This window comes from Gadus chalcogrammus, chromosome 13 (assembly GCF_026213295.1).
Source record: "Gadus chalcogrammus isolate NIFS_2021 chromosome 13, NIFS_Gcha_1.0, whole genome shotgun sequence".
Taxonomy (NCBI): domain Eukaryota; kingdom Metazoa; phylum Chordata; class Actinopteri; order Gadiformes; family Gadidae; genus Gadus; species Gadus chalcogrammus.
The window spans coordinates 19,508,154-19,531,128 of NC_079424.1; the positions used below are offsets into that span (position 1 = coordinate 19,508,154).

The 22,975-nt window shown below is 48.7% G+C and overlaps 1 protein-coding gene across 2 annotated transcripts in view; it reads right to left on the bottom strand.

Annotated features, from left to right (window-relative positions):
• Positions 1-22,975, bottom strand: part of shq1 (SHQ1, H/ACA ribonucleoprotein assembly factor) — a 49,692-nt gene that overhangs the window by 10,912 nt on the left and 15,805 nt on the right. For both annotated transcript variants that reach the window (XM_056605383.1, XM_056605384.1), the window contains exons 10-11: positions 22,700-22,823; positions 1,756-1,876 (exon numbers count right to left, since the gene is read on the bottom strand). In XM_056605383.1, coding sequence (XP_056461358.1) covers positions 1,756-1,876; positions 22,700-22,823 — 245 coding nt within the window. The remainder of the gene's footprint in view (positions 1-1,755; positions 1,877-22,699; positions 22,824-22,975) is intronic.

A 22,975-nucleotide genomic window follows, 5' to 3' on the forward strand; every position in this document is an offset into this window, starting at 1 on the left:
GATCAGTAGAGTCTGGCTGCAGCGGAGACGGAGAATAGCAGAGCAAAAAGCAAAAGGAGGAGGCAGGGGAGGAAACCATGAAGTCATCTTTGTGGGCTGTATCTCATCATTTGGTCCCGTCGTCACCGCACACCCTCATCTCACGTCCAAACGCACTTCTAACTTCAACCAGCGGTTGTTTGAAGTTCTGAATAATGGACGAATGATAAATCAATTCACCGTCGCCAGGACAAAAGGCTGTGAGGCATATCATTCCCCCCTCTTCCCCTTCTGCCCCATCCATCCTCCATGGACAACCCTGTGCCTTTCATCTCTGCAGAGAGGGCGGCGACGGCCATTTCATCCCCCTCACATCACACATTGGAACCCTTGTGTGTGTGTGTGTGTTAGTGTTTGGGGGTGGGGGAGAAACAGACAGAGAAGAAAAGAGGGGGAGGCGATAGCGACACAGAGAGATAGTTATCAAGAGATGGAGAGATACAGAGGTCCAGAGAGATGTATAGAGAGAGAGATACAGGAAAGAGACTGAGAAATACAGAGGGAGAGAGGGATAGAGAGTGAGATGGCCATGATCCTTTGAGCTACCTGCTGTGTAACAAATGGTTCATCTAATCCAGTCCTCTGGGGCACTATGGCATCATGGGAGCTGAAACTGTACTTTACTTTTCCACCATGCAGGTACTGCTCCAAGGATGAAGTCTCAAATGTTTGTTTGTGTGTATGCCCTTCTGTAGTGTGTGTGTGTGTGTGTGTGTGTGTGTGTGTGTGTGTGTGTGTGTGTGTGTGTGTGTGTGTGTGTGTGTGTGTGTGTGTGCATGTACGTGTTAGGTATGGGTCAGAATATTCAATTATTCGTTCCCGAGGGTCAAAATCGATTTTAACATTTGGACCGTTAGCATTTTTTCCCATTTAAATACAAAGTTTTTCACAAGCCGTAACTTTGATTCCCTTGTAACGCCTGAGGGTTTGACTAATACCTGGAACAATAGAGTACTAAAGTGAAAACGTCACATTGTCCTGGCAACCAGATTCTCAGTTCTAAACATCCGAAAGAGAGATGGCGTTTTCCCATTGCTGCCATGTGTTGTTTCTTTCAATATGAAAATAAATCAATTTCAAGAGGTGAAAATCACTACCAATCGAAACATGTCGAGGCTTTCATGTATTCCCCTGGGGTATTAAAAGGAAAAGTTTGACGACGCTACGACTTGGCAACGGGAGGTATTCTAGTCCGCTCAGCTATGCACCAGAGAGCTAACGTTATGCATTGTACATATTTATAATTCGAAATTCATCCCAGCCTTTATACAACAGATACTCTATAGTCTATAGCATATAACCGCGTTGTCTGATTACAGTTTAATTCATTTTTCACAATTTGCCAGCTTTCGTTTTGAAAACCGAATCACCGCGCCATTCGTTTCAATGGGATGCGCGACGGTCTATACTATCAACATAAAGTGTACATATTTATAATTTGAAATTCGTCCCAGCCCTTGTACCACAGATACTATAGAGTCTAAAGCATATAACCGTGTTTTCTGATAAGGAAGCAGGTAGTTGTTTATTTGCGTTTAAGATATTAAGTGATATCTTGCCGATCTTCCATGGCTGCCTTTGTGAATGTCGGCACACATCGAATAATCGATTCATACTTTCACACCACCAACTGATTATTCGACCATGAAAATGTTGAGTTATTCACATCCCTAGTACTGGTAAGTGTGCGTGTGCGTGCGTGTGATTGGAACTCACTTGACTCTCTGGATCCAGATGCAGTAGTCTGTGATGTACAGGTCGTTGAGGATGTAGGCGGGGTCGTTCTGCCGGAACACTCGGTGGATGTCCAGCAGGCACTTCAGGACACAAGCTTTGCCTGCACACAGGACAGTACAGGACAACAGCCCCGCAATGGACTTTGTGTATTTGGTGTCACACTCACACAATGGTGAATAGGCTACTGGCAAAGAGACAGATCTAGATAACATTATAAACAGCCTCCACTCTGCCCACCCACTCTTCGAACAAAACCCTCTTAAGAGAGATCTGGATAGCTGGAGGTTAGTTCGTTTTTGCCTTCTACGAAGCGAGGCAGGATAGTGGTACGGGTGTTTGACTTCCAGCTGAAAGCTTTGGGGTGAGACCCCCCAAGACCACGTTCTACATGTGGGTATCCTTGGGCATAATTCCCTCCCTCCTTCTGTCACATAGGGGACAAAATAAACATGAACTGTACGTTTTTTTGATGAAAGCGTCTGCTAAAATGACGTCACTACAAAAGTTGTACTGCGCACAAAGCGACTTGGGAAAACATTCTTATAAATTGGATTACTCCCGTAGTACAAGGGTAATCTCTTGTTCTGCGTCTTGCATCAAACACAATTCGCCAGTGTTTCCAATAACGCGCCTCTATTTAATCTCTGCGCTTGGGGTCCATTCCTGTGGGCAAAGGAAGGGCTCATTACATTCCTAAGCTATGTCTGTCTGCCTCTCCCCCCCTGTAGGCGACAAACAAATGCAGCCGCTCGGCTAATTTAGAGCTCCAGCAGACGCTACGCTCATTCCCTGCTACGGGGGGAGCTGGGGGGGAGATGAGAGGCTAGCATTCGCAGGCTAGCGTTGGCTGCAGCTAAAGAGAATGAACTCTAAGCCATCGTTTGATCCCGGACCATTGACTGGGAGAGCAGCACTTGTGAGAAGAAGAGAAAAAAACAGGGCCCAGGCATTTCTGGCTCAGCCATATAAATAGCATTGTGGTGTGACCAACAATGCAAGTGAGGGCAAAGAGGAAAAATAAATAAACTGAAAAGACTGAACTGAAAGAAAAAAAAAAGAAAGAAATGGGAAAGAAATGGGAAGAAGAAAAAACGTTCTTCTGCGCCTCCGCCAAAGATGGCTGGCTGGAGCGAGAGACATTCCAGACCAATCAAAACAAACGACGTGCCACTTGCATCGCGGGAAAAACTTCAAGACAAACATTTGGTTTCTATTTTTTGAGAGGAAGAGTGTGTTTTTATGGGTGAGTGTGAGGGAAAGAAGGGAGCGAGAGAGAGGGGCTCTGTCTTCAGATGAAATCTCCCATCTCCTGCTCAGCGCAGCAGCTTCTCTCTCAGTGGAGAAACACAAATAATTCACAAATTCAGAGAGAGAGATGGAGATGGAGAGGAAGGCTTGTTCTCTTCAACCATTAAACCTATTTGTATTTGTCCATTTGGCTACACTGAAACATAAGCCACCTGCTCTCCAAAGTTGGCCAGCTTGTCAAAGAATGGGGAACCAAATGATATGTGACCATAACAGAATATAAAACATAAACCGTGATTAAGGCTGTCCCTCCTGGAAGCATATGAACAGTTGAAAAGCAGAACACATAACAAAGACCCATCAAAAAGACTGAGGGCCCTATTTTAACGGTCTGAAACGCAAGTGAGAAGCGCCAAGCGGAAGTAGCTTTGTGGGCGGTTCTATGGCGATGTTGCTATTTTACCGGCCCATAAATGACTCTAGCGCCTGGCGCAAATCTAAAAAGAGTTGGTCTGAAGTAGCCTAATTAGCAGTAGGTGTGGTTTGGGCGTAACGTGCAATAAACCAATGAGAGTGCCATCTCCCATCCCCTGTAAGAGCCATGAGCACATTTGAATCCGACGAGTTGATATTTTGACAGCGTGTTTGCAGTCTCCGATGAGACAGATGCATGACTCCATGAATTTCAAACTTCAAATGGCTCCGTTCATGGCCAAATAATATGGCCTAATTCACACATGGAATAGTGTTTTCTTCCACAACTTCAGAAACACCCTCAAGAGTCCTCAAATAAATTTCGGCAAAGAAAACTTAACACACATGATATGCGGTACTGTGGTTCTATTTAATGATATACGCAATACATTAACAAACATCGTTTCTTATCAGTACTATATGCATTATCCTTATCGACTTGTGTTCCTAATATGCATGTGTCCCCCCGTTAATATATATTGCTATGGACTGTATTATGCGTTACTTGTTTAGTTTGCGTGTGTTTAAACAGATGGATGCACACAAGCGTGCCCACTTTCATTAATTATTTTACACATACACACACGCGCGCCCGCATTCATTCATTCTTTTGAAAACTCACTCGCGGTAAAACAATGTTTTCTCACGATCAAATACTCATCCATCGTCCTCCAAGGGCTGCGATTAGTCACGCACGGCTATTTTATGAACGCTGCATACTGGTGTTTTCGCCGGTGAGCTCGGCTCACATAACGCTAGGCTAAGTGTGGGACGGAGATGCCCTGTCTACGGGGGCTTCCTGTAGCCAGTTCTATGAAGACAGGCCGGGACAGGACGAGGATGAGGCTTCTACCCAGGCTTCTGACGACGGCTCCCAGCATGTAGGGAGTGGGTCTAGGGCAGACTCAGAAGCTTCCCCAGCCACGGTTAAGCCAGTGGTCCGAACGGCACTGGAATGCTAAGGGTTGGATGAGGCTCCAGCAACAATCGCTCCAGCTAGTGCATTCGTTAGGCGTGTCCCGCCACAAGATACTTTTTCTGTACCTCCCTCCCAGCCATCTATGAGGAGCTTCACAGATGCTTGCCAGACCCCAGATCTCTATCTCATCAAACCAGTGACTTCAATGCAGAATGCCAGCGAGCATGGACTTGACCGAATGCCAGCCGTAGAGCCGACCATTGCCTCCCTCATTGCGGCACAAGAGGAGGTGTTGAGGCCGAATGCTCGCTGTCCCAGGCCACAGTGTCGCATCACTGATGACCTGTTAATAAAGTGCTATGACACAGCGGCACGTAAGGGCCGTATCAGGGACTCCTTGTCCCATTTGATACTGGCCCTGTCTCAGTCCTTGCAATCATCCAGTGCAGATACTTCAGTGCAGAGTCTAAGTGACTCTACGTCTTTGCATTCATGACCAGAGAGCTTGGTAGGCTGATGTCGTCGCTTACGCTGGCTCGCCGCCAGGTATGGCTGGCCCAGTCCCCATTATCAGAGCCATGCCGGAGAGCCCTCCGCACTCTCCCCGTAGTTCCGGGAGAGCTGTTTTGCCCAGCAGCACAACAGGCCTTGGATCGTGGCATCCAGGCTAACCAGACACGGCAGCAGTTTGCTAGCCTTCGGGGAGCTACATCCCTACCGACACAGCAGCCTCCGCAAGGTTATGGCACCAATCGTCCTCTGCCGCCAGCGCGTCATAGTGGCTATCCCAGGACATCACCAGCTCCTGAGCAACCTTATCAACCCCATCGGGCTCCCACAAGGCCAGCACTCTAGGCAGACAGGGGTTGAGGTTTCTCCCCCACCAGGCCCCCAAGAGGACGTGGGGGCAGGTACTGACGGCTCAGGGCCGGGCGTCGGGCGCTTCGCCCAGCAGCACCTCATCTGCTGGGGAAGTTGCACTACAGACCCTTGGGTGGTGGCCAAGCTTTCCCAGGGGTACAATCTACAATTCTGACTCCGGCCCCCAGTTTTCAGGGGGATCGGACTGCAGTCAGCGATCCCAAAAGGCGACAGGCCCTCAGCCAGGAGGTATCCACCCTCCTGGAGAAGAAGGCCATCGAGATCGTAGATCCTCAGACACAGCAAGGTGGGTTTTACTCAGTGTATTTTTTAGTTCCAAAAAAAGAGGGTGGGTTTCGCCCTATACTGGCCTTACGAGGGCTGAACAGTTTTCTGAAAGTATTGCCCTTTCACATGCTAAAGACAGCGGAAGTGCTCCAGACCATTGCACGGCAAAGCTGGTTCACATCAATAGATTTAAAGGATGCATATTTTCATGTCGCGATAGCACCACATCACAGGCCATACCTGCGCTTTGCATTCGAAGGGCGGGCCTTCCAGTACAGGGTCCTCCCATTTGGGTTATCGCTAGCCCCACAGATCTTCACAAGGTGCATGCGGGCAGCGCTTGCAAGCCAACAGAATGCAAATCCTCCCTTATCTGGACGATTGGCTTATCTGCGCCCCAACCCGGGAACGGGCAGAGCAGGACACCACAGCCCTCCTAGGACATGTGGAAAGGTTGGGTCTTACAGTCAACTATGGCAAAAGTTGTCTAATACCCAGCCACCAGGTACTGTTCCTTGGCATAACCCTGGACTCCGTCCCAATGCTTGCCTTCCTGTCTCCGCGGCGGGTAGAGGCCATACTCCAGATCCTCCTGCATTTTCGGGAGGACAGGATGGTAAGGTACAGCCTTTTGCTCAGGCTGTTGGGAATACTGACGTCAGTAATGTCAATAGTGCCACTGGGCCTCCTCCACTTGTGGCCGTTCCAAGTTTGGACCAATGGCCTCCACTTAGAGCCGAGGTTGCACGGATCCAGGAAGGTCAGGGTGTCCAGTCAATGCCTCCTGGCATAACAACCCTGGAGACGCAGGGCATATCTTTTGAAAAGGCGTCACACTCAGACCGCGAGGTGGTGGTGACCGATGCTTCGCTCCCTGGCTGGGCGGCATTGTGGCAGCACAGGGCAGTGAGAGGGCTATGGAGTGCGCAGCACAGGATGCAGCACTTAATTTGCTCGAGCTCCGTGCTATTTATTTAGAGCACCGCGAATTCCTGCCATATTTGAGGGGCAGACATGTTCTGGTACGATGCGACAACAAGTCAGCTGTCTACAATGTGAACCACCAAGGGGGCACAAGGTCGGCTCAGTCATTACAGGTTGCACAGCAACTTCTTGTATGGGCTCTCCCTTACTTTTCAAGCCTCAGGGCCAAGGAGCCTTCCAGGGCCACAGAACACGGTGGCAGACTTTCTTTCACACCAGAGACCTCCGTTGGGGGAGTGGCGACTCGACCCAGAGGTAGTAGAGGCAATATGGAGCAAATATGGCAGAGCAGAGGTGGACCTGTTTGCCAGTACACAACACATTGCCCTCTCTGGTTCTCTCTGTCAGAGACGAGTCCGATGGGACAGGATGCCTTGGCACATCCATGGCCATGTCAGCTCCTTTATGACTTCCCGCCATTTCAACTGTTAGGGTTAACTCTACACAGAGCTCAGGAGGGGAACCACAGACTCCTGCTGGTTGCCCCAAACTGGCCAGGGAGACCTTGGTTTCCAGTAATGTACAGGCAGCTGGATGGAGATCCGTGGTGCATGCCGAAGAGGCGGGACCTGCTCTCACAGCTGGGGGGCCACATCTGGCAACCCAGACCAGAGTGCCTGCAGCTATGGGTTTGGCCCTTGAGGGGCCTGATCCACTTTTAATGGAATGTGACCAGGAGGTAGTTTAATCATCATCGACTCAAGAGCTCCCTCCACTAGGGCACTTTATGCTAACAGGTGGAAGATATTGGTAAAGTGGTGTGAGGCTCAGAGAGAGGTACCGGAGTGTACCTCTTGACACACAGTGTCAATAATACTGTGTTTTTTGCAGTCCTTACTGGAAAGGAAGTCTGATGGCCTGTTTGTCTGCGACGGGAGCCCGAGGAAGGGGCAAGCGCTGTCCAGAAAGTGGCTTTCCAAGTGGGTGGTGGAGGTAATTGAGGAGGCATACAAGTCAAGAGGACTGCCTTTGCCTCTTAACATCAGAGGCCAATCCACCAGGAGTGTCTCCACCTCCTGGGCAGCACTACGAGGAGTGCCTCTAAGTGAGATTTGTGCAGCGGTCTCCTGGGCTTCAGCGTGCACCTTTGCCCGATTTTACAGGGTCAATGTAGCTGCTCACCACGCAGTGGCTGCAGCAGTTTTTCAGTAAACCCTCAGGCCCTTCCTAATAGGTGGGTACAGGATTCCTCGTGACTACGTTGGTCATAGTCATCCAGTGTTAAGCAAACCTCTGGCGGTCAGTAAGAATGAAATAGAATGAGAGTTACGTATCTAACTACGGTTCTATGAATTCTAGATGACCGCCAGAGTTCTCTGTCACTCGGAATCTTGCGAGAAGATTCTGAAGTGAAATCTTGGAGGGTGACGTGGGTTTATATAGACGGGCGGCCCAACGTCATCCCCGGTCACGTGTGACTTTGTTGATACTAAATACTCGACCTGCGCAATGGATAACATCCAGTGTTAAGCACTGCCTCTGTCGGTCACCCAGAATTCATAGAACCGTAGTTACATACATAACCACACATACCAAGAATGTGTGGCTAGGTAGATGAGAGAAGCAAAGTGTATGCGCGAGGTGCACAAGCAACGTTATGCATGCGCCCTTAAATTAGCATCTGAACAACGCGCCACTGACTTTAAACCACATATTTCCTGGTTTGTGGATCAATTGTTTTCTGAAACTGCAACATAGCACCAGGGAACGTTAGCACCAGAACACGCCTCCTCCTTTCGCCGAACCGCCGCTTGGGGCGCAAGATCATTCCCTAATTTACAGGCACGTGGATAACTGTAAATGGAGGGAAAAGAACGCTCTGCGCCAGTTGCAAACTAGCAACGAGCGTCAGTGTAGAAAGTCAATTGCGCCAGCTGCAATTTAGGGCCCTGAGAGTACATTCAACACACAGGCACAGACAAGTGTGGTTGCTTGTAATAGAGATGTTTTTATTTTTCTGCTGTGAAATCTCGAGTTTGCAGTGGAATTTTCCAACATGCTAAGAATTTTCTAACCTAATTCTTGTCATATTCAGTCCATCCACAAGTGGGTTTCCATCCAGCCTTCTAATGTGTTCCTACTCACAACTCTACTATACAACTACAAGCATATTGTTGAGCAATGCCATCGCTGCAACAGTCCAATGAGGAAATTGACCATGAAACAAGATTGAACCATGACGCGACCCACCCCCTAAGCACCAGCCAAACGAAGCTAGACACAACCAACCATAAAATAAATCAGGACCATCAGACAGAGGAAAGGAACCTACAACATCGTACTGAAGAAGCGAGAAATAACTCTGCGATGGAGTCTTGTACACATTGACAGACACAAACCCTAGATCTTAAAAAAAAAATCAAGTTTGCCATTAAGATCTCCTACTGTGTGGGTGCGTCGTTTGTGCGTGCGTGGGTGTTTGTGTCATGTTCCTCTTGTCTCTAACAAAACAGCACAATTCCCAAAATGCTCTGGGAATAGAGCGAAACAAGAACCCTTCACCACTCTACCAGGTTTGATGAGCAGAATACAACCCCTACAGATAGCAACGGGAAGGTAGAGGGTAGTCCCAGTAGTCACAGAGACAGCAGCAATGTTTCCAAATATCATTTATAGATATCATTTTTTTTTATCTGCATTCATGGCCACCAAAGGGACAGTGAAGGAAGACAGCAGAGGGAGCTGAGACACGTAATGACGCGTAGACTGCATACGGAATCAAACACGGGTCGATATAAGGTCCATTAACTGTGTGCTTGCCTTAGCCCAATACTGGGTTGGATAGATATAGTAATTTATTGTCCGAAAGAGGAAATGGTGCACACGTTTAAAAACATGGTACACAGGACACAGTACACAAGCAGAATCATGCAGTACAACACAGACACCTGAATACATACAGGCACCAAAAAGAGAGGACTGAGTGCAGTACAACACAGACACCTGAATACATACAGGCACCAAAAAGAGAGTGCCGGACTGAGTGTGGCTGTTGAGTGCAAAAACGGCAGAAGGGACAAAGATTTTTGCTAAGCGGGCCCTTCTGCCCTGGAGGGTTCAGGACCTACGTCGTAAGGGGAGGAGGGTGAGGGTCTGGTGGAAGGACTGGTCTGAGCAACCCAGTTCTCTCATCGATTTCTTTCCTCTGCCTGTCCTTCTCGCTCGCTTTCTCTCTAGCTCCTTTCACGGAGCCAGTTTTGCGGCGGTACTCTTCCGCCAGTAAGCCGGCAGCGGAGGAGTTAGGAGGCCGATACGACGTCTGCGTCGTTCTGCCTTGAAAAGCTCCCCTGATGTCTCTTCTATATCGGCTCCAACTTATTTTTCTGAAAGTGCAAACAAGGTCGCTCGCATCCATCCGCCGTTGCACTGTGACGCACCAACATGTTGTTTATGACTCGCAGCCCCATTGCCGGTGTTTGAAGAGTGGTATCGATGTGCACGGCTGGCAAAGGCAGCTTTATCTGCCATAACTGTTATGAAGGCCGTGTGTGATGTCTGTGTTATACGCCACTCCAGACGCTGAAATTATCTGTTCATATTGCCTTTGAATCAGGAATGCCGGGAAGCATTGGTGCGGTGCCGGCTTTGTTCGGTTACGGTTAAAAAAAGCGGCAGCCGGCTTAATGACAGATCAGTTTCACAGTAATATAGCGGGCTCTCTGCACAAAAGGGGTTGCTCTCGCTCCCTCCAGGCCAAGCAGGGGGTGGCAGGCTTTGCCCTCCATCCCTCCGCTTAAGAGCTGCCCAGCGGGCCGCCTAAAGGCCTCCTTCAGATGTCAGACACACTGTTCAATATGAACAGTGTCCCCCCCCCCCCCCCACCACTGCTCTGCTCCACTCCATTCCCTCCGGCCAGATAACATCAGCTCCCCGAGGCCTTAACCTGCAGTGTGGTCGCTAATGGGTTTGTTTTACTAATGCCGAGAAGTGCTTGCCCTTTGTTGCTGCTTTAAATTAAGAGCGGTGAGAAAGTGTTTGCACCCCTGCCCTTTCCGGACAGATTAATTACGGGAGTCCAGTTTAGTCTAACAGATGGAATTACCGCAGGACTTTTGTACTTTAGGAGGAAGGCCCCTATTTGCTCACACTTTCTCGGAATTGAGACCAGGAGGCGATTAGGAAGTGAAACTAATACTGCTAAATGACTCAATTATAATAAATAGACATCTCTCAAAAATGTTGCTTTCTTCAGTTTTCCCCGCATTCAAATAATCAAGAATACCACTTCATTAACAGCCAAGATAGCTGTGATGAACCCAGTGCATGCTCGCTGCGGGGTTTGCGATGGGAGGTGAAGACTGCTAAAGTGAACGATGGTTAATGTGTGATGATGAGAGGCAGGGGTGGCTGAGTCTCACTTTCTCCATGACACACACCACCGCCTGCCCCATCAACTCATCTTCCCGCCTAATGAAGCATGGAAATGCTAATCTGGGGGGGGCCGAAAGGCCCTTTAACATGCCGTCATTTACACGTGTTTGAATCACGGCGGGCCGGGTGATCCTGGCTCTCCAGCAGCAGACCGTGTTTACAATGCCCGGGGGTTTGTCGTCCCACGGGGGCTTTGATTTAAAGACTTTTCCCTGGCTCTGCCGTATCAGAGTCAACAGTCCATTCTCAGCTGATCCACACCTCTCTCCCTCCCTTCCTCGCCTGCTCTCTCCCTCCCTTCCTCCCAGGCTCTCTCTCTCCCTTCCTCGCCTGCTCTCTCCCTCCCTTCCTCCCAGGCTCTCTCCCTCCCTTCCTCCCCTGCGCTCTCCCTCCCTTCCTCCCAGGCTCTCTCCCTCCCTCCCTCCCTCCCTCCCAGGCTCTCTGCCTCGCTCTCTCCCTCCCTCCCTCCCTCCCTCCCTCCCTCTGCCTCGCCGGTGTGGAGCGGAGGGGAATAGGACTTTGGTAGCCCTGGCTGGAACCCGCGTTGTGTTGGTTGGCGGAGAGAGAGACCTGTTGGCAGCAGCGCGCCGCCGGGCTGTCTGTTTAACAGCACCATATAAATAAACTGGGAGAGAGAGTCAGAGAATGGGGGGAGGAGGGATAAAGCAGGGAGAAGGAGCAAGAGAGTAAGGAGAGAGAAATAGGAAGACTGATAGCGAGAGAGAAATATGTTAGTTACCATGCCAATGAAGCCTTTGGAGAATGTGAGAGAGCAGAGCGAGGGCAGACAGAGAGAACGAGAGTGAGAGGGAGCTGCGAGAGGGAGGACAGAGCCAGGGCGAGAGTGAGAGAACGAGAGAGAGGGAGCTGAGAGAGAGGGAGGACAGAGCCAGGGCGAGAGTGAGAGAACGAGAGAGAGGGAGCTGAGAGAGAGGGAGGACAGAGCCAGGGCGAGAGTGAGAGAACGAGAGAGAGGGAGCTGAGAGAGAGGGAGGACAGAGCCAGGGCGAGAGTGAGAGAACGAGAGAGAGAGAGGGAGCTGAGAGAGAGGGAGGACAGAGCCAGGGCGAGAGTGAGAGAACGAGAGAGAGCTGAGAGAGAGGGAGGACAGAGCCAGGGCGAGAGTGAGAGAACGAGAGAGAGAGAGGGAGCTGAGAGAGAGGGAGGACAGAGCCAGGGCGAGAGTGAGAGAACGAGAGAGAGAGAGGGAGCTGAGAGAGAGGGAGGACAGAGCCAGGGCGAGAGTGAGAGAACGAGAGAGAGAGAGGGAGCTGAGAGAGAGGGAGGACAGAGCCAGGGCGAGAGTGAGAGAACGAGAGAGAGGGAGCTGAGAGAGAGGGAGGACAGAGCCAGGGCGAGAGTGAGAGAACGAGATAGAGGGAGCTGAGAGAGAGGGAGGACAGAGACAGGGCGAGAGTGAGAGAACGAGAGAGAGGGAGCTGAGAGAGAGGGAGGACAGAGCCAGAGCGAGAGTGAGAGAACGAGAGAGAGAGAGAGGGAGCTGAGAGAGAGGGAGGACAGAGCCAGGGCGAGAGTGAGAGAACGAGAGAACGAGAGGGAGCTGAGAGAGAGGGAGGACAGAGCCAGGGCGAGAGTGAGAGAACGAGAGAGAGAGAGGGAGCTGAGAGAGAGGGAGGACAGAGCCAGGGCGAGAGTGAGAGAACGAGAGAGAGAGAGAGGGAGCTGAGAGAGAGGGAGGACAGAGCCAGGGCGAGAGTGAGAGAACGAGAGAGAGGGAGCTGAGAGAGAGGGAGGACAGAGCCAGGGCGAGAGTGAGAGAACGAGAGAGAGGGAGCTGAGAGAGAGGGAGGACAGAGCCAGAGCGAGAGTGAGAGAACGAGAGAGAGAGAGAGGGAGCTGAGAGAGAGGGAGGACAGAGCCAGGGCGAGAGTGAGAGAACGAGAGAGAGGGAGGGAGCTGAGAGAGAGGGAGGACAGAGCCAGGGCGAGAGTGAGAGAACGAGAGAACGAGAGGGAGCTGAGAGAGAGGGAGGACAGAGCCAGGGCGAGAGTGAGAGAACGAGAGAGGGAGCTGAGAGAGAGGGAGGACAGAGCCAGGGCGAGAGTGAGAGAACGAGAGAGAGAGAGAGGGAGCTGAGAGAGAGGGAGGACAGAGCCAGGGCGAGAGTGAGAGAACGAGAGAGAGGGAGCTGAGAGAGAGGGAGGACAGAGCCAGGGCGAGAGTGAGAGAACGAGAGAGAGAGAGGGAGCTGAGAGAGAGGGAGGACAGAGCCAGGGCGAGAGTGAGAGAACGAGAGAGAGGGAGCTGAGAGAGAGGGAGGACAGAGCCAGGGCGAGAGTGACAGAACGAGAGAGGGAGAGGGAGCTGAGAGAGAGGGAGGACAGAGCCAGGGCGAGAGTGAGAGAACGAGCTGAGAGAGAGGGAGGACAGAGCCAGGGAGAGAGTGAGAGAACGAGAGAGAGAGAGGGAGCTGAGAGAGAGGGAGGACAGAGCCAGGGCGAGAGTGAGAGAACGAGAGAGGGAGAAGGAGCTGAGAGAGAGGGAGGACAGAGCCAGGGCGAGAGTAAGAGTGAGAGAAAGAGAAAGAGAGACGGAAAGAGAGAGGGCCGGAATTGAAAAAGAGGACAGGAAGAGAGTGAGCGAGAGTGAAAGATAAAGAGAATCTTGAGACTGATGACAGATAAAAGCACATCCTGTCGCCCACTGCTTACAGGCAGACCAGAAGAAGTTGTTTGGATGCAAATTACAGTAACCCTATTTCCATGTCAAACGTGGCGGGCGACGGAGCCCTACTTGGTGGCGTATTATTTGATCTGACGGAGGCTGTGGTGTTAAGCCCTGACCCTCAGAGCTTACCAGAGCCTACAAAGGAAGCTATCGACTGGTCAGTGTGTGCTTGGGTTCTAGGGGGACATTAACAGGCTGTGGGGTTAAGCACTCAATGTGACCCAAATGTGTTCCTGTGGGTTGGTGGGTGTGTGTGTGTCTCTGTTTGTGTGTGTGTCTCTGTTTGAGTGTGTGTGTGTGTGTGTGTGTGTGTGTGTGTGTGTGTGTGTGTGTGTGTGTGTGTGTGTGTGTGTGTAGCGGGTTAGACTAAGTTGAATGTTGGGGTGCCAGTCAGAGTCAAGTCTGACTGGCACCCCAACATTCAAGTAAAATAAAACATAACCGAAAATAGCTTAGTTAACCCACACAAATTAATAACTAGGCAGATCAAAGAGCAACAATAAATCACAAAGACAATCCAGCAATGCGGTTTTCACAATATAATTGCATAATAATTATCCACAGTAAAGTACAAACAAGAAGAAAATAAATGCAGCGTGCGTACGCATCAGTCGTTTAATCCCATTTATAATCCATTTGGGGAAAAGTCAGTTTCGGGTTTTACCGCGAATTCCAATAGAAAAGTCTGTTTCGGGTATTACCGCGAAAAATAAGGAAATAAATCACAATAACCAGCGTCTCTCGACCCGGTGTAGCAACAACCCACCCAAAACAAAAATACACACCGGGTACTCACGGTACCGAAGTTGATAGCATTAGTCAGAGTCAGAGTCAGTCAGTTGTGAGGTTCAGGTGCCCATGAAGCAACGGTTGGGGAATGACGACATTCACATGCAGGCAATCGCCGACGTGCCGACGAAACTCCCAGGACAAGGTTGCAAAGCTGATTATAGCGCGGACTTCAAACAAGACGCTTAACGCCGTGGTCCCACTTCTTCTACACGGACTCTTCCGGTGACTTGCACTCGCTACCCCCTTTTCCTGCTTGGAGGACGGACTTTTTAAACTGTGCGGAATCGGTGGGCAGTTGATTTCCATTGGAGTAGGAGATGAATAGGGGTGGATGACGGAGGAAGCCTTGAATGGAGGTGTGTTTTACTGGAAAGGGGTGCAGCAATGTGTGATTCTGACAACGCAGCCGCTACACTCCTCCCCCCTTAGCAGAAGCCGACCAAAGGTAAGGCGCAGTAGTTGTCTACTAAGTGTGCGTTTTACACAGAATCACCTCCTAGTTTATTTTGTAGTAGAACCGGAGGTGTCTGCGAACCCAAGGAAGTCCTCTTCATCCGACTCCTCATTGAAGATTTCAAGAAGGTGTTTTTTCTCCTGCTCCTGTAGGTCCTGAGCAGTCGGGTAGCAAGGTTTGAGACGGGAAATGTGTACAACTTTTAAGTCTTTGCCTGAATTTTCTAAAACAACTTTATAGTTCACCGGCCCAACTTGTTCCACTACCCGATATGGACCTTGCCATTTTGGGGCTAACTTGGCGGCAAATGATTTTTCAGCCTTGGAGAGAGGATGGGCTCTCAACCAGACTCTGTCCTGTTCCTGAAACTCAAGGTCACGTCGGTGTTTGTCGTAGTTTCTTTTCTGCTGTTGACGAGCAGAGTCCAGATTTTTTTCAACAAAGGAACAGAGATCTTTGAGCTGTGTGATTTTGGTGTATGGAGGGGTGTCAGGGGCAGTTTCCTGAGGTTGCAACATTGCATCAAGAGGTCCTCTGAGGGAGCGACCAAGATTAAGCTCTGCAGGAGAAACGCCTGTTGACTCCTGGACTGCAGAGTTAATCGCGAACCGGAACTCCGACAGGTTCTTGTCCCAATGTTTATGATTGTCACCAACATAGGATGCTATCATGGATTTTAGGGTACGGTTCACCCTCTCTGTAAGGTTAGTTTGCGGATGGTATGCAGATGTTAACTTGTGTCCCACATTCCAGGTCCTGCATACAGTTTGGAAAACTGATGAAACAAACTGTGTTCCCTGGTCCGACAGGATGTAGTCAGGAATGCCCCACCTGGTCAAGATGTCTTTGACCATGACCCGAGAGATGGTTTCAGCAGTGGCATTTCGAATGGGGAACAATTCAACCCATCGTGAGAAATAATCTACAAACACAAGGAGATAGACATTTTGGTTGGAGCTTTTGGGAAAGGGGCCCATCAAATCCACTCCCAGCATCTCCCAGGGGCGGTGAGTTTGGGTTTGTTGGAGTTTTCCTGCAAGTTTTTTGTTTTCTGGTTTGTAAAGTTGACATGTGTAACAGTTTTTTACATGTTCTCTGACATCCCAGCTCATCTTTGGCCAGTAGACAAGATGTTGTAGTCTTCGGTAGTTTTTGTGCCTGCCAAGATGTCCAGAGAGGGGATCTTGGTGGAAGTAGTCTAGTAAGTGTGAGCGGAAGCTAGGAGGTATGTAGAGTTGGTAGATGGTTTTGTATGGGAGGGTGACGAGACGGTAGAGGAGATCATCCAGAATGATGTAGGAAGGGTTTGAATTAATGACTTGTCCGGTTTCTACTACTTTTTGATATAGAACCTGACATTCTGGATCTTCCTGTTGGGTCTTCCACAGGGCCTCAATTGAGATAGGAAGCTCTTTTGATGGTTTTGGAGGGGAAGATGCGATGGTAGCACACACCGGTGCGGTTGTATGGATGGATTCTGTAGGAGCCCGGGAGAGGGCTTCCGGTACAGTGTTGAACTTTCCCTTTCGGTATTCAACAGTGAAGGAGAATTCTTGAAGCCGGAGTGCCCACCTGATGAGTCTGGTGCTGGGTTTGGTGGTTTTGAACACCCATAGTAGAGAGGCATGATCTGTAACCACTGTGAATAGTCTACCTTCCAGGTAAGTTCTCCACTTCTCCACTGCCCACACCACTGCCAAACATTCTAGCTCAGTGGCAGCATAGTTTTTCTCAGCAGGGTTTAGACTGCGGCTGGCAAAGGCGAGGACTTCCTCGGTTCCTTGGTGGGATTTCTGGACAAGCACAGCCCCAAGTCCAATCTCACTGGCGTCGGTGTATACCACAAAGGGTGCATCGAAGCTTGGGTGGCCCAGGACAGGTGGTTTAACCAGGTGCTTTTTTAGGGTAATAAACGATGTTTGGCATGCAGGTGACCAGCAGTATTTTGCTCCTTTTTTCTTTAGGGCATTGAGTGGTTCAGCAATCTGGGAAAAGTTGGGGACGAATCTGTGATACCACCCAGCCATGCCCAGGAACCTTTGTAGGGCTTTCAAGTTGGTGGGTGCAGGGTAGTGCTGCACAGCCTCAATCTTGTCTGGGTCAACATGGACTCCTGTAGCAGAGACAAGATGGCCCAGGAATTTCAAAGAGGTTCTGAACAGTTTACTTTTCTTCATATTCACAGAGAGGCCTGCGTTTCTGAGTTTGTCCAGGACAGCTTGGACATCATAAGAATGCTGTTCCCAGGACGAAGAGAAGATGATAATGTCATCCAAGTAGACAAAGCAGATGATTCCCTTCAGCTCTCCCAGGGCTCTCTCCATGAGCCTCTGGAAGGTGGCAGGGGCATTCTTAAGTCCAAATGGCATGACTTTAAATTGGAACAGTCCATGAGGGCATATAAAGGCTGTGATTTCCCTCACCTCTGGATCCATCTCCACTTGCCAGTAGCCACTATTTAGGTCTAGTGAAGAGAAAACCACAGCACCCGAGAGGCTATCCAATATCTCTTGGATTGTGGGAATGGGATAAGCATCAGTGACTGTGTTAACATTCACTTTTCGGTAATCAACACAAAACCGTGGTTTCCCGTCTTTTTTGGGAATCAGGACTACAGGCGAGGCCCATGCAGAACAAGAAGGTTCAATGACGTCATCTTGTAGCATGTCCTCAATGAGTTCCTTCATCACCTTTTGTTTAGGAGGGGAGACTCGATAGGGTTTCTGTCGAATTGGTACAGGATTGGTGAGAAAGATTTGATGCTTCAATATCTCAGTACGTCCTACTTTGGTTGTACACACATCAACATTGTTACATAACAGATTGTGTAACTGAGGTTTTACGTGCTCCTCCAGGTGAGACTCCTGAACTGCCCTCAGCATCAAGTCTGAGTCCTCCAAAGGGGCCTGTGTAGGGAACAGTGCAGTGGCCGATGGAGCTACCACAGAAAAGAAGGCAATAGAGTTGCCATTCTCCCCCTCCCCAGAAAGAGAGGACTCTGCACAAAAGTAGAATTTATTTTCCGCATTATCCCGGAACCAGTACATCCCGCCTGCAACATCAAGCTGCATACCAGTAAAAAACACGAAGTCCAAACCAATCAGGGCAGGAAAAGCCAGTGTCCTGGAGTCTAGGACCACCACAGTAATCAACCAGGTCTTATCATGTAGGCTCATTTCAAGCTCGGCCCACCCAAGGGGTTTCCTTGGTTGCCCATCAGCAAGGTAAAGAGGATCACCGGTCCATGGGGTAAGTTTATCATTTGCAGCTTTGACATTGTTCCAGATGTGTTCGAGCCTCACCAGTTCATCCACTGTAGTTACTCTGCCTCGGAGCTGGCTTGCCATATGGGGATTGATGTTTCTGAAAATCAGCTTTAAGACTGCGTCTTCCTGAATTTCAGGCTTCCACCTCTGACACAAGGAGCGATATCTGAAAGCAAAATCTCTAATGCTTTCACCTTCGCCTTGAACTCTTGTCCTCACTCTCTCTGCCAGCTCATCTTCATAATCTTCTGACAGAAAGGCAGCACGGAATTTTTGTTGAAAGTCCGACCAGGTATGTGTGTTTAAACGTACCACATCCCACCAGTCTCTCGCCGTCCCATGTAGAACATTTCTCAAGGTTGCCATCAATTCCTCATCCATCAACGGATTTAAAGCAAGAAAATCACTCAATTTTTCCAAGTACAAAAGGGGATCTGGTTCATCCTCCATCTTTCCAAATGATGGGAACAGCAGTTTTACAGGACATTTTCCTGTTAACCGTGCCCTGGGCTCACACAGAACAGGAGAATCCTCTGGAGTCAGAAGCACGCCTGCCGTATCAGTCAGAACAGTAGATTGGAGGCGCTGCCTCCGAGCTTCCTCCAACCGAACATCTTTTGGTGCTGCTGAAACAGCGAGTGGTGCAAGGGCAGATACATTCAATGTCTGTTTCATTGTACCCAATTCCTGGGATACGTTGTCCATATTTTGGGACAACTTCCACACATCCTCCTGCAGGTGATGAACTGATTGTTCGACTGGGGTCATGAACTCTTTGATGTCCTTCAAAATCTCTGTATGATGGTGTGTTAAGCGCCAGTTAAGGTTTGCTGCAAACTCTCTCCTCAGAAATGATGACTGTTTGTCCAGAGTTTCATGCAAATGTTGAAAGCGCTGTTCATGTGTCGCCGTGATTTTTTCCAATAAAGTTGTAACTGTTTTTTCAAGGTCCTCCTTGTGTTGTTTTTGTGCTTCCCTTAGAGTCTCAAATTCTTTCTCCAAAGTTGCTTTTATTGTTATATGAGTGTCGACTGGTTCCTCCATTAATTCAGTCGTCCATGAAGATGAACAACCATCTTGATCTCCAACTTCATTTTGAGCTGCCACTGCCAGAGGAATGAGAGGTTGGGACAGATCCGGGTTCAATGTAACACAAAAATCCATATCCAATAAGGAATATGTGGTTTTCGCTGCAGATGGCTGAGTTTCTCTGCAGTCTTGCTTTGCTGAGGCCATTTCAACAGGTGTTGGGGAAAATAAATCCATTCCTGAAAAGGGTTAATATGAAGATTTTTTTCTTTTTTTAATCCCGGGTTTTAGTGAATCCAGATGTCTGGGGTGCCATTTTGTAGCGGGTTAGACTAAGTTGAATGTTGGGGTGCCAGTCAGAGTCAAGTCTGACAAAGTAAAATAAAACATAACCGAAAATAGCTTAGTTAACCCACACAAATTAATAACTAGGCAGATCAAAGAGCAACAATAAATCACAAAGACAATCCAGCAATGCGGTTTTCACAATATAATTGCATAATAATTATCCACAGTAAAGTACAAACAAGAAGAAAATAAATGCAGCGTGCGTACGCATCAGTCGTTTAATCCCATTTATAATCCATTTGGGGAAAAGTCCGTTTCGGGTTTTACCGCGAATTCCAATAGAAAAGTCTGTTTCGGGTATTACCGCGAAAAATAAGGAAATAAATCACAATAACCAGCGTCTCTCGACCCGGTGTAGCAACAACCCACCCAAAACAAAAATACACACCGGGTACTCACGGTACCGAAGTTGATAGCATTAGTCAGAGTCAGAGTCAGTCAGTTGTGAGGTTCAGGTGCCCATGAAGCAACGTCCGGTTGGGGAATGACGACATTCACATGCAGGCAATCGCCGACGCGACTTTCCGTCTCGTAAACGGTCGTTGCCATTTGAAACGGTCGATGCCATTTCCGACCATTTCCGAATGTGTCCGCTCTCCGATCTTGAATTCCGAATGCTTCGTGAAACGGTCGATGCCATTTCCGACCATGTCCGATTGCGTCCGCTCTTGGAGTCAGTTAAAAACAGCACAGGGTGGAATGTTTTTTTCCGCTCAGTTTCCGTGAGTAATTATGAAACTATCTATGCCAGTCATACATAGTGATTGATTGAATAGAGGAGACCTGGGACAGTTGCAACACTTTTTGCTATAATGGCTCTTTTGCTTAGCAACCATTTGAATTTAAGGGATGATATTTGAATAAAATAAACTTACATCTGTCAGCTATTCATCAACAAAATTTAAGGATGATTACCTTAAGTACATTATTCACAGTTGGCCTTTGAATGTAAGATGCCAACAGCAACTGTCCCCGTAAAGACACCCATGATAAAGACTGATATGCTCGGATATAAATAACAATAATCGGGTTAAATAACTTCACATGGTGTGTCTGGTGTGTTTCCAGCATTCGTAGTGTTGATCAGCAGATATATAGTCCGCCAAGACGTTGAGGTTGCTTAGCAACCAGAGACTCTGTCCATGCAAGTGAACGGAGCGTTCCCTCTTCGTCATAACTATCAAACCAAACATCCTTCACATTCACCGAGCGAACATTATGAAAGTAAAATGCACATTTCTCGTTAAAAATGTTTCCATAAAAGCATTTAATGGCGTAACTATGTTACTATTTCCACACAGAATAAAGAAAGATGTCGGCCGTATGCTTCTGTCCAAGCTCACTACTCTCTGCCAGTGACGTCGGGTCAAGCTCAACGCTGATTGGGCAACGCGGCTAATCAATTCAAGATTGGAGAGCGGACGCAATCGGAAATGTTCGGAAATGGCATCGACCGTTTCAAATGGCAACGACCGTTTACGAGACGGAAAGTCGCATCGCCGACGTGCCGACGAAACTCCCAGGACAAGGTTGCAAAGCTGATTATAGCGCGGACTTCAAACAAGACGCTTAACGCCGTGGTCCCACTTCTTCTACACGGACTCTTCCGGTGACTTGCACTCGCTACCCCCTTTTCCTGCTTGGAGGACGGACTTTTTAAACTGTGCGGAATCGGTGGGCAGTTGATTTCCATTGGAGTAGGAGATGAATAGGGGTGGATGACGGAGGAAGCCTTGAATGGAGGTGTGTTTTACTGGAAAGGGGTGCAGCAATGTGTGATTCTGACAACGCGGCCGCTACAGTGTGTGTGTGTGTGTGTGTGTGTGTGTGTGTGTGTGTGTGTGTGTGTGTGTGTGTGTGTGTGTGTGTGTGTGTGTGTGTGTGTGTGTGTGTGTGTGTGTGTGTGTGCACACAATGTGTTTACGTGTCTGTGTATCACTACGTGAATGTTGGTGTATCCGTACATATCTGGACAAAGTGAACCCCATAACCACTATGCCTGAGGTGTCCTGGGCGAAAGGTTTTCAGAGGTACTCAGGAGTCCGCCTGGTCAACGTCATTAGCCGAAGGCTTGGCCTCAGTGAAAATATCTAGTCTCAAATCACCCACAGGTATGAGAACTAGTGTGCGCAGACTAAAAACAAGGATATATGTCCTGGCACAAAGGAACGATTTGAGAATGAATTGCCCCCGAATGTGTGTGTAAATGGGCTGTCCCGCTCCGGGCCGCCCCGCTCGGTGCAAACGAGGCACCAGACAAGCAAGTAAAAGCAGGATTACAGTAGTTTACAGACGAGTACAGAAGTAGCACCACCTAACCGGTTCCCTATCCAGATTATTACACAGCCGAGGCCCAAGATGGTCTCCTTATTTTTACAGAAGATGTCTGAACAGCAGGAAACGTTCATGGAGAATGTTATTTGGTGATTGGACAGTTTAGTAGCAGATATAAGAGAGATCAAAGGGACAAATGAGGAGTCTGCACCGAAAAGGAAGCGAGCGGCAAATAAATGCTTTTTGGTACATTTATTACTGTAGCATTGTTCTTTTTGTGTGACTACTGACCATTCTGATGTATTCACATTCCTCTATCTGCTTTATCCCATAATATGATTAATATAACCCTTGTACTCATACCGATTTTTACAGGAATCTGAGAGAATACATAATGCTGAAATAAACGCCTAAAATAGGATCTGACAAGCTAGGCCAATGTAATTTGATATATCATAAGGGATGTTTTCATAACAGTGCCTAGAATTCTAAATTATTTTTTTAACTCCCACAGAGTACCTTCCCCACACAACCAGCAGGTAACATCACATCTATTGAACAACTTTTAGAAGGCTTTAAATTGTGGATCCTGGAGTAGTAACATCATTAGTAATTTGACTAATCTTAATCCATGAAAAGCCTAGTGTTCTACACAATGGACCCCTTGGGAGGGGTTTTAAAGGACGGGCAAAACAATGTGCCAACCTTCAATACTTTTGACCGATTAAAGGATACCTGCTGGCCTAAGGTGTGAAATGCAAAACGTTCCTTTTGAAGCACCCCACAGGGACCAATTACCATGGCAACAGAAGGCCCCAGGTGTGAACTGCAAATGTTCCCTTGTTGGCCCCCGAACCTCGTACCTAGCCAGGAGTATCCCAGCCCGTTGTGTGTCATCATGACAACTGCTTGTGCGTTTGGTCTCACCTGATTGCAGAATGCGAACGACATCACTGATCGCCATGGTGACCAGGTCAAAGTGCCGGTAGAGGGGGTAGCAGAGGACCCTACGGCCAAACATCACCGTGACCTCCTGCAGGGAGCTGCACGTCTGGGGACATAAGGGGATTGGGGTGTCAGGAAGTCAAGAACCATCCCTCTCAATCCCTCGATAGTTGAGGGGAGAGTTAATAATAATAAGATAATAGACATAGGGGTGAGGATATAGCCAAAGAGAGCCAGAAGAGATAGGGACAGACATGA